The following is a 12,306-nucleotide window of genomic DNA, read 5'->3' as shown; positions in this document are numbered from 1 at the left end:
TATTCCTGGTGTTTGATACGGAGCAAGTACTCTAATGACATCAAGAAAGGAATCGTACTGTTGGATGGTGAGTTATTGAGCACTGAACCCCCCCCCCCAAAAAAACGAAAAACAAATGGTGAAATCATTACAAATGTGTCTAAATCATGCTCAAAACATGAGTGATGAAATGTATGTATTCAACTTATATAATACATTCAGAGTTGTATAGCAGAATTTAATGTCAGCAGTGTAGTAAAGTTGTATAGGCTTGTGTCACTAATACCTCCATCCCTCCAACCCTCCATCCCCCTCTCTAACAGATCTGCCCGTCGTTGTTGTTGTTCTATATGTTCTATGTATCTCGTTATGTTATTGTGATCTTATTGCCTTTATTGTGTGCTGGATTTGTCAGCAGTGTAGTCAAGTTGCATAGGCTTGTGTCACTAATACCTCCATCCCTCCCTCCCTCCCTCCCTCCCTCCCTCCCTCCCTCCATCCATCCCTCCCTCCATCCCTCCATCCCACTAATACCGGTTTCTGGGTTTGTTCCACAGAGCTGGTTAACAAGGGGTCCAAGGACGACACCAGAGACTTCCTGTTCTACCTGGCGGTGGCCAACTACAGGCTGAAGGTGATGTTCATTTAAGACCTCCATCTCTTCAGGTTACACCTTAACTGCTCCTCCTGAGACATCTTCTGCCCCTCAGCACTGCGTCTCCTGAAGACACCCGCTTTTCCCCTCCACTGTAAAAACTTCTATTCCCCCTCTTGTACTGTTTCTCTGTGTCTCCAGTGTCCCAAAAAATGTTGGGGGTTAAGAAGAAGGTTTTTCCTTCTATCAACGGCCCCTGGCCTGAGCTGGATTACTCTTCCTGCTACAACTGGTGGATTGATGATTCACTTGCTTAGTCAAATGTATTGATTGTAAGTCGCTTGGGAATAAGGCGTCTGCTAAATGCCAAACATGTAAATGTAAATGTTAAGCCTTATGGAACGAGAAGCCGTGGTGTATGGTGGATATCGGCACAGCTAGCGGGGTGGTTTGACAGTTACACCCCCTAGCTGTGCTTTTTGGCATTTAGCAGACGCCTTATTCCGACTTCTTCCATAACGCTTTTATATACAACGCTTACCACATTTATCTATCAATATTTCACACAAAGAAAGACAAGCGAAACTTTTAAATAATGTATTTTAAATGAAGTATGTTGTAAGTTTGTAAGTGTATTAATCCGCTGTAAACAGTTGTTTATCGGTTGCTAAGCAACGGTAAGAATGTAACTTCGATAACGGTAATATTATACAAACGCGGAGTAATATGAAAAGATGTGTCAACATTCCATTTAGCCGTGCGTATGTCATGGATATCGGCACGGCTGGAACGCAAACTGACCAATAGAGACAATGGACCAAACTGACCAATAGAGACAATGGACCGGATCTATCCGTTGTTTAATGTGCTACTGATACCTCTTGGCAGTTTGAAGGTGTTGTTTCATTTAGTTTAGCATTGACACTGTCCTAGGCTAACGGAATCTCTGTAGTCTGAAGTTAATAGAAAGAAGATCTCCTAGCAGTTTTTTACTCAATCATCGTATTTCTCTCCCCTGTTTTTTCTCACTCCATCCAACCTGTTGTCCGTGTCAGGAGTACGAGAGGGCCCTGAAGTACATCCGCACCCTCCTGAAGAATGAACCAGGAAACACCCAGGCTCTGGAGCTGGAGAAGCTCATAGACAAGGCCCTGAAGAAAGGTCTGTTCTTGTCTGCTGTCGTCCCTAACACTAGGACAGCCGTGCCTTTTTTACCTACTATAAGAGTCCCCTCTTTACAATGCTAAGCTGCTATTTACACACAACGGCCACTAGTTGGCCGCCTTGTAAATGAGCCTGCCTCTCTCTCTCTCCCTCTCTCTCTCCCTCCCTCCCTCCCTCCCTCTCTCTCTCTCTCACTCTCTCTCCCTCCCTCCCTCTCTCTCTCTCTCTCCCTCCCTCCCTCTCTCCCTCCCTCCCTCCCTCCCTTCCTCTCTCCCTCCCTCCCTCTCTCCCTCCCTCTCTCTCTCCCTCCCTCCCTCTCTCTCTCTCTCTCTCCCTCCCTCCCTCCCGGTCTGTCCTTGGCTGCCTCTCTCCTGTATGAAGTCAACACATACAACACAGCTGACTGGCTACCAGCCAGGATGACGCTTATAGTTTTCTCACGCTAGTTTCTCACGCTAGTTGTACGTTTAATCACGAAGGCTGCCATTTCACTCACGTACTGGGGGGGGGGGGTACATGACTTTGGATACATGACTCAAGCCTTTCGACCTTGTGCTGGACCACTTAGTAGTGTACTGTCCAATATTACACCTACTTAATCCAAATCAGTTTAGACCCATCACCATGACGTGACGTTAGAATTATAAGGTTCTATCTCCATTTTTGGTCAAAATTTAGTTTTTTTACATAATCTGATCCATTAGGTGTTTATTAATGCCTGTGTGGTGTTATTTTTTTAAATGTTGACATTTTTGAGTTAGTAATTAATAAAATACAAAGGTTCCATCTCACAGAACATAATGGAATGTAAAAACTTTGACGCTCAATATCTCTGAACTGCCCTAAACGGAGATAGAACCTTCTCATTCTAAACGGAGATAGAACCTTATCATTCTAAACGGAGATAGAACCTTATCATTCTAAGCTCACGAACTGTCTATATCAGTCAATGCAATAATGGGCAGTACTGAAGTTCAACTGTCCTCCATACAGATGGCCTGGTCGGCATGGCGATCGTGGGAGGGATCGGTCTGGGCGTGGCTGGATTAGCGGGCCTCATCGGATTGGCTGTGGCGAAGGCTCCGAAGGGTCCGAGATTCTAATAAGGAGTTGGGAGTGTCTTATCGCCTTGCCAAACACATCCCTCCAGGAATGACTGACACACTGACAAACTCCCCGGCTCAACCAATTAAAACACAGGGTTTTGAACTGGCTGAAGAACACCTGTCAATGGGATGATTCTACAGTTCTGCTCTGAATGGCCTTAAATGTACTTTACTTTGTCTTCTTTTTCTTTTTTAAACAAGTTCTAATTTCAGCGGATTCGATATTTCTTCTTTGTATATTCATGCATAAGTATGACATGGCGCACTCTCTTCCCTAATATGCAGTGTGGAGATAGGAGATTGACCCTGTAGCTCAGTTGAATGGCAGTTATTGGTATATATTATTCAGTATATTAGCATGCACCTGAGCATACATACACTCTTTCCTAGGTAGCATCGAAGCATGTGGAAATTGTATTTTTATTTCTTTATAAAAGTGTAATAGTGTATTTTCTCCTTCTTTTTCTTTTCACACTGAAATGTGTCTCAGGTTGAAAGGTGAGGGTTGTGGGGTGGGGTGTAGCGTCTGAAAGGTGAGGGTTGTGGGGTGGGGTGTAGCGTCTGAAAGGTGAGGGTTGTGGGGTGGGGTGTAGCGTCTGAAAGGTGGGGGTTGTGGGGTGGGGTGTAGCGTCAAGGTGAATAGCGATGTGTCAGTGTTGTGTGGTGTTTGGTCAAAGCTGCATTAGGCAGCTATAATTGTGGCTCAGCAATGTTGTCCACGGGTCGTATTCGGTTGTTAAGTCGTGACGTGTTTTCCGGGTCCAACGTTGGTTGAGGCTCTCTCTTCGAAATGCCGCAGTAATAATAATAATTCTTATTATTACAAATGTTGTATTTGGACCCGGAAATTGCTAGACGTCAGACTTAACAACCGAATTGCATCCCAGGGTACAGGATGAAAAGGGATACCCTGACAGCACATGCAGCCTCTGGGAATGGTCATCACTAGATGGCCGTGCTGGAAAGAACAGAGACAACAAAGAACTACAACCTTAGAACAGAACTACAAACGTAGATTTTGAATAATAATTCTGAGGTTTGGATAATATCACCACTTCTGTCCATCTTTCTTTAGTTCTGAATGTAGATGGATTAGGTAAGAACGTATCGTCTCTTAACTTACGGGACATCTCTACTTATCGAATAACTATTATTGAATTATACCTGGTGTAGTAATACATCAAAGTAACAACAACCTTTCAGCTGCTTTTTTCAGTTTCAGTTTGTAAATAAAAAAAGATTTTGAATTGACAGTGTGTGTTGTGTTTGATGTAGTCTATATCACTATAATATGTCTCATATTGAATATAAAATCTGTCTGTGTCATCATATTCAGGGTAAGAGCCACACTGGATGGAGTATTATCATAGTGGGTTCGATTCCCGCTGGGACCATCTATACTGAAATGCATGCAATCATTGCAATGTAAGTCGCTTTGGGTAAGAGCGATGGGGCGGCTGTGGCGCAGGAGGTAGTGTCGGCGTCTAATGATCACAAGGTTGGCAGATCGGCGGTTCGAGCCCCGGCTGGCCACATGTCGAAGTGTCCTTGGGCAAGACACTGAACCCCAAATTTCTCCCAGTGAGCGGGCCGGCGCCTTGCATGGTAGCTTGGCCGACATTGGTGTGTGAATGTGCGTGAATGGGTGAATGAGAGGCCGTTGTAAAGCGCTTTGGATAAATGCGCTATATAAGTGCAATCCATTTACCATTTATTATTATTATGACTGATGCAAATGATGAGTGAGAGGCTATTAAGGGTATATTAACCCTTGGGTGACTTTCCATGTCATGTTCCTCCAGCTTCCAGTGAGGTCACAATAGGAACAGTGAGGTCACAATAGGAGCAGAGTCATGAGTGCATCTATCAAAAATAATTTTCTATTATTATAAAACATCCCCCGTCGACAGTCCAAAGTCCAGTTCTGCAGTCCTCGTCTTGCCTAACCTGCCCACTGTCATAATCTCATAAATGATCTTTGCGGTTGTGTTAGACTTTATTGCATGTCTGTCAGTCAGTTGTAGGCCAAATGCTCTTTTTCCCTCTTTATGTTCACGTTTCGAGGGTCTTATCTGTCCCTGTGATCATGTAGTGTTTGAAACACAACATGCCTGGCCTAGTTCGGCCTATGTCACTGAACCCTGTACAGGTTGTCGTCTCTGGGATGGTTTTACAACAGGAAAGTATTATGGTTGCTATTAGTTATGTGACGTTATCAGTGGGCTGTTACTCATTAACTAGGTAACGTGACAGAAACTCGCCTGTGATGATAATTGTTTCTCTTGTGATGGGGGAGGGGCTACAGGAAGGTATGACTGGATCAGGTCACTATATATATATAAAGCGTTTGGATCTCACTGTGAACATGTTACGGTTCTGAGTAATCACTCTATTTCAACCTGGTCCAAAGGACCTAATAGTATGCAGGTTCTCAACCAATTTTCCCATTTTCACAATATTGAATTGCGATTGAATTATGATTGATTGATTATTATTTTATACACATAAGCCCTTGGGTTTCTCACCCTATCTGCACATGTCTGTGTAATCTGTTTTCTGCTAAACTAAAGGCTCTGTACCCGAAGGTCCGGAGTTTGGCGCTGGGTTGGATGAGGAGGCCGGTGTTGGAGGACCCATGATCAGGTTAATAAACACTACTCTAGTCTAAACTAAGCTTAACTCTAACCTACACCTACACCTACACTACTCTAGTCTAAACTAAGCTTAACTCTAACCTACAGCTACACTACACCCAGCCCATTCCATCCTTAGCTCACATCTTTAGCCAGTGCACATGCATCATAGATTAGATTAGATTAGATTCACTTTATTGTCATTACATAGTACAAGACAATGCAACAAAATTATTGTGCGTCTAACCAAAAGTGCAACAAATAGCAATTATATTGCAGTGATAAGTAGCGGTATATATACAGCAATCTATACAGTAAAGTGCAAATGGTAGCGTGATGTGCAATGTCATACAATGGTGACTGGATGTATATGTGCAGTGGTATGTATAAATTAAGATTATATACAATGTGCAATTGTCCAGGCTATGATACATATGATACATATATGATAAATATGTCGTATAAAGTGAAGTATACAACAATCCCGGCTGTGGGCTATGATACCCAGGGATGGGCTATGTACAGCATGATCTACACACAACACCACTGTAACTGTGTGGTCAGTGAGACGGTGTAGAGTTGAGAGTCAGAAGTCTGACCGCTGATACTCTCCTTTTCAAAGAGATACTCAGTGGAAAACAGATCCACGAGTCCCATAAAAAAGTCATTCTAAAGTGCGTTCAAAAGTTTACAATGATTGAACGTAGTGTGCAGAAACAGCTCACTAACCCCTGTTGTTGCAGACAGAGCTGTATAACCGGGCCTGTGGTATATAGGCCAGCTGTAAAATGGGATGTTTATGACGGGGCAGAATCCATCTTTCACCTCTCCCCCTCGTTTCCAGGAAGTCGGTGTCGGCAGGCGTTGGGAGCTACCAGAGGCCTTGTTAGGATCAGCCCAGCTTAGCCCAGCCCACGGGGGGGATGGGGGGGTGCTAGCAGAGTTTTTGGTTAGGGGGGGAGCGGTGCGGGGGGGGCTAAATCGTCAGCAATGCGGGGCTATTCTCCGGGGCTATTCCTAAAATATTCGGGGTCTATAGTCCCCTGGACGCCCAGGCCTAACGACGTCACTGGTAGCTACAGGGTACCCCTATACTGGGGTGAGGTACCCCACGGTCTGGAGAGACATTCACATATGGAGGAGCGGAGGTTTGATAGTGTACGCACTCGGGGCGGGGGTGGCGCAGGAGGTAGAGCAGGGCGTCTAATGATCACAAGGTCGGCAGATCGGCGGTTTGAGCCCCGGCTGGCCACATGTGGAAGTGTCCTTGGGCAAGACACTGAACCCCAAAATTGCTCCCAGTGAGCGGGCCGGCCGGCGCCTTGCATGGCAGCTTGCCGCCATTGGTGTGTGAATATGTGTGTGAATGGGTGAATGTAGAGGCCGTTGTAAAGCGCTTTGGAGCATCTTTGGAGCTGCAAAAAAGGCGCTATATAAGAGCAGTTCATTACCATTACGCAGACGATATCACTTTCACCAAGCGATATCGCTTCTTGTTGTCATACCAACACCCGATGTCTCTACAACGACCTCTGCAACACCCTCGTTAAGACCAGATGAGAAGGAGCGGCCCTTGCGTCAGGTTTTATTAGTTCACTCACTGTGTGCCACTGGATCAAGATTACAGCCCTCCACATTGACCTTTAAAGAAACATTTAGCTTATTTATAATCTAATATAAAATATTATAATCTCATAACCCCCAACACTTCTAAGTCAGGTCGGGCATTACTCATTATTCTTACAGAGGTGGTTTCAGTGCTTCTCTGGGTCTGAGTCAGGGGGATGTTGTCGCTTTGGTTTTATATCAAATGCTGAGAAAGTGACGTCTGTCTGCTTGAGTATTGGGCAATCGTGTTCCCAACGTTCCCAGATTGGGGAAGGGTTGTTTCCTGTTGATGTGATGTTGTGGAGTCAAGGTTGCAGGGGGCGGGAGAGGGCGTGAGATGGTTTTTGCTAAAGTGCGTATGATAGTAGTTCTCCATTGTCCTATCCTTGTTGTAAACCGTTATTACAATAAAGGGCATTGTAATACTGCTTGACACAAGTTTCCTGTGCTCATTCTAAATTTCATATCTACACAACAATCAATTCAATCTACGGGCGGCTGTGTCTCAGGAGGTAGAGCCGCCGTCTAATGATCGCAAGGTTAGCAGATTGGCGGATTCGAGCCCCGGCTGGCCACATGTCGAAGTGTCCTTGGGCAAGACACTGAACCCCAAATTGCTCCCAGTGAGCGGGCCGGCCGGCGCCTTGCATGGCAGCTTGCCGCCATTGGTGTGTGAATGTGTGTGTGAATGGGTGAATGAGAGGCCGTTGTAAAGCGCTTTGGATAAAGGCGCTATATAAGTGCAGTCCATTTACCATTACTTTTTACTACAGTGACATGTGGTATCAGGGTCCAGGAAGTGGTGAAACTGTTTCTTCACCCTCTCTTGGCCAGTTGTACTGGCGGATGGTAATTGTAACCTTGGGTCAGTTGTTGGCCTTGAAACCATAACGTTTGAACATGACATCAGGAACATTGCTAGGGTGTGGTTCGGTTGTCTCTCTGGCTGACACAGCAAGACTAACCCATGCTTTTATTCTCTAGCAGGCTTGACTACTAAGCCGTTGGTCAACTGCAAAACATCCAGAATGCAGCAGCACTAAGTACTAACCAGGACCAGACAGAGAGAACACATCACACCGGTCTCTGCATTTGGGGTGCCTGTCCTGTTAGCATTCAGAATTGATTTTAAGATGATTTAAATCACACTTTTAAGATACTGTAAAGTACTCAGTATGTCCCTCAGGTCCTGGCACAGGCCTTTTAACTACTCCTTTTTAGTTGTCCCAGATTGCAGCCTGTCACAGGATCTGAGAGGGGCAGAAACTGTAGATATTTTCTATAGATATTTCCTCATTGTTTCTTCTTTTGATTCTATACTCCAAAAGCACTACTCCAATTACTATGAGGTTAAAGTAGAGTTTAGTTTCTCATGTTTTTTATGGTATTAATGTACATATTGGTTTCACCATTTTGAAATAGTCCCCCTATTTCAGGGCACCAAAGGTAAGGGACAGATTAACATAATGTCCAAATGAAGCATTCATATTTTGTATTTGGTCGACAATCCTTTGCATGCAATAACTCCATGGGACCCATTGACCCCCACCAAACGCTGGGTATCTATAGATTAGATTAGATTAGATTAGATTAGATTAGATTAGATGTATTGTCCCCAGGGGGAAATTCATTTTCACACCACTGTACAGTATACATATATATATGTTACGGTACATGTGGGAAAACTAGGGTTAGGTGCTAGGGTGCTACGGTTAGGGTTAGGGTTAGACATGCCAGCGTGTACCAAGTCGACGTAGCACCTAACCCTAACCCTAGTTTCCCCACATGTACCGTATTCCCACATGTACCGTAACATACACATATCTGGAGCCAGTGAAGGGTGCAAAGGAGGGGACATTCCACAAAGGAATGTGTGGAGGTTTAACACCAGACAGGCAGAAGTCTGAGGAGGGGGGGAAATGTGGAGAACAATTTCTTTGGGTTAGAGGCAGAGGATTGGATGTTGGAGTGGCAGTAGGAAGGTTTAGCAGCTGATGCAGAGGAGGGGTAGTGGAGGAGGAGGAGGAGGAGGAGGAGGAGGAGGAGGGAGAGAGAAGCTTTAACACCTGATGCAGAGGAGGGGTAGTGGAGGAGGAAGAGGAGGAGAGAGAGAAGCTTTAACACCTGATGCAGAGGAGGTGTAGTGGAGGAGGAAGAGGAGGAGGAGAGAGAGAGAAGCTTTAGCAGCTGATGCAGAGGAGGGGTAGTGGAGGAGGAGGAGGAGAGAGAGAGAGAGAGAGAGAGAGAAGGTTTAGCAGCTGATGCAGAGGAGGGGCAGTGGAGGAGGAGGAGGAGGAGGAGAGAGAGAAGGTTTAGCAGCTGATGCAGAGGAGGTGTAGTGGAGGAGGAGGAGGGAGAGATAAGGGTTTAGGTCATCAGGGAGGCTGGGTGATCTGTGGGACAGTTGTTTCGGGGGGGGTTCTTAATTATGTTGAGCATTTTTCTTCAGTCATCCACTGTTAGAACCCTGGGCCTACCAGCACGTTTGTTATTGCAGAGTTCACCAGTCCTTTTTTATTAACTTTTTAAAAGTTATTATTATTTTTAATGATGTTGACTTTGGCAAGCCTAAGGAGGAGGGTTGATAGCCTAAAGGCTTGGCTATCACCAACAGCTACAGGTCACCCTGACCTCTCGACTCCACCCTGCTACTGAAGGACTCTGAGACACTCCTCACTCCTGGACCACCTGATGTTAGTCTGGACCAGATCATGGTTTTATTTTTATATATTTTTTAAATCATTCTCAATATCTTTTACTCATTTACTGTTATTTCTTGTTACTTTTCTTTCTTTTGCAGTGTTTTTTTATCTGTTCTTTTGCACTGTAGTGTACAGCACTTTGCATTCTTATGAATGAAAGGTGCTATCTAAATAAATATTAAGTCGCTTTGGAATAAGGCGTCTGCTAAATGCCAAACATGTTAATGTAATAAATGTTGATTGTTATTATTGTTAATAATAATAACAATAATAACAACAACAAAAATAATAATAATAAAAATAATACATATAATAATCATCATCATCATCATCATCATAATGATAATAATAATGATAATAATAATAATAATTAGCAAGCCAATTGTCCTACCGATATGTCTGTATGTCTGTGTTTTGTATGTTCAGGACCCCAGGGAGACATCTGTGTGCTTCTAATGGGGATCAAATAATGGGGATTAAATTACATAAAATCAAGTCCTATTACTTTTGTTTCCCTGAATGAATGAATGAATGGTCTTTATTGTCATTGCTATAGTACAGGTACCAAACAACGACATTTAGGAGGGGTGGCTCCCCTGGTGTTAGGAAAGAAAAAAAAACACTTTTTAAAAAAAAATCACAAGAAGGGAAGGAGCTGGTTTACATAAATAAAGGCTATGTACACTATCCACTATACTATACTGTACAGATAGACGACTAGGGTTGTCATATTGCACAATAGTGTTATTGCACATTTATTTAAAGTGTCGCAGTTTGCAGGCTTGAAATGTACACATTTGTGCCTCAGCACTACACCTGATTTTTTCAGTCCAGCAGCTGCCAACAATCCGTCCAGACTGTCCAGGGCCCAGAACCTAGGTCTTTGCTGTGTTCAGGGCCTGGACGGCCCTGTGGTAGAAGCTGTTCTCAAGCTTTGTCCTTGCGGCCAAGGTCCTGAACCGCCTTTTCGAGGGCAGCCGGGTAAAGTGTTCGTACCCAGGGTGGGTTGGGTCCCTGGAGATCTTGGAGGCCTTCCTGAGACAGCGTGTGTTGTACAGCTCTTCCAGAGAGGGGAGGGGGGCGCCGGTGATCTTCTGTGCTGTTCTCACGACTCTCTGTAGCGCATTTCTCTCCGCGGTAGTGCAGCTGGAGAACCAGTTGCAGATGCCGTAGGTGAGGATGCTCTCCACTGCGTCGCGGTAGAAGGTCACCAGTATCTCCTGCTTGCTGTGTTCCTTCCTGAGGACTCTCAGGATGTATAGCCGCTGTTGTGCCTTCTTGATGGTGTCTTTTGTGTTGTCCTTCCAGGTCAGGTCATCCCGCATGTGCATCCCCAGGAATCGGAGGGTTGAGACTCTCTCCACGCTCTCTCCGTCGATGAGCAGGGGCTGGATCTCTGACTTTTTCCTCCTGAAGTCTACGATGATTTCCTGGGTCTTTGACTTGTTCAGTAGCAGGTTGTTAACCTTGCACCCCCTGAAATAGGGGGACTATGTATAAAAAGTGTTTTCTTTTCTAAATGGTGAAACCAACATGTACACAAATACCATCAAATAAAAGCAGAGAATAACCACATTTACAAACATAATAGTTTGATTTAAAATCCAAACTTTTGGACTGTAGAGCCAAAAGAAGAAATAATGCTTCACTGTATGGTGCTTTTAACTCTTCCTTTTTACTACACTTTTATCCTTTGCCTTGCATACGTTTTCCTTTATTATATGTACTGTATAAATAAAGTTATATTTGACCAAAACTATGAAACAGTTTGTGTCAAATGTCAGACAAGTATTGTAAATTGGTATGACATCATTTATCATTTACAATACTTGTCTGACATTTGACACAAACTGTTTGAACTGTCTGTGCTGGTATCAAGATTGATGTTGCATATGCTCTTTGGTTAGCATAGGTCAGCATGCAACTGAAATGTTATATAGGCCTGCTGTAAAAAAACAAAAATCTCTCTCAAGATTGAAAGAATGACGTGTACGAAGTAATGCAATATTGTAATACTTGGTTATGGTTCTTTTTTTAACATTAATTCTCACACGTCCAAGTGAATAACAGCTTTAAAAGAGGAAATCCGTCCAGCTTTCCAAGTAACACAGACATAAACACACTAGGAGCTATCAAGGGCATGGAGCGAACATTGGACTCTCATTCTACCGATAAACACCTGTTGAGTTTCAGGGGTGTAAAATGCAAAAGGAGATAGGGAGGGAGGGAGAGAGAGAGCACGAGGGGGTGGAGAGAGAGAGCACACCTATGATCCTTCAGCATATCTGTTCACTTAATACCGCATCTCATTGGCAGACTGACACATTCGTGACCCGGCAACGACACCGATAACCGAATAACTCTTATGCTATTTAGAAATGTACATTTATGAAGCACTTACAACGATATTGAATAACACACAGTGATCGAATATAGGCCTACATCGAGATCGAGTAGGAGCAGGATACAACCAACCCAAAGTTATTTTTGAATTCCTAAAAGACTTCAAAGAAGAAAGG

General features: G+C 44.1%; 1 protein-coding gene across 1 annotated transcript in view; it reads left to right on the top strand.

Annotated features, from left to right (window-relative positions):
- The window catches only part of fis1 (fission, mitochondrial 1), a 4,161-nt gene extending 822 nt beyond the window's left edge, over positions 1 to 3,339 (top strand). The window contains exons 2-5 of the mRNA XM_080544461.1: positions 1 to 67; positions 537 to 613; positions 1,630 to 1,735; positions 2,732 to 3,339. The exon at positions 1 to 67 is cut by the window's left edge and continues 66 nt beyond it. Coding sequence (XP_080400587.1) covers positions 1 to 67; positions 537 to 613; positions 1,630 to 1,735; positions 2,732 to 2,841 — 360 coding nt within the window. The 3' untranslated portion in view covers positions 2,842 to 3,339. The remainder of the gene's footprint in view (positions 68 to 536; positions 614 to 1,629; positions 1,736 to 2,731) is intronic.
- Positions 3,340 to 12,306: the final 8,967 nt, after the last annotated feature.

The sequence above is a fragment of the Nansenia antarctica genome, assembly GCF_963989245.1.
Source record: "Nansenia antarctica genome assembly, chromosome: 13".
Taxonomy (NCBI): Eukaryota; Metazoa; Chordata; class Actinopteri; order Argentiniformes; family Microstomatidae; genus Nansenia; species Nansenia antarctica.
This window is presented reverse-complemented; position numbering and strand designations above follow the sequence as displayed.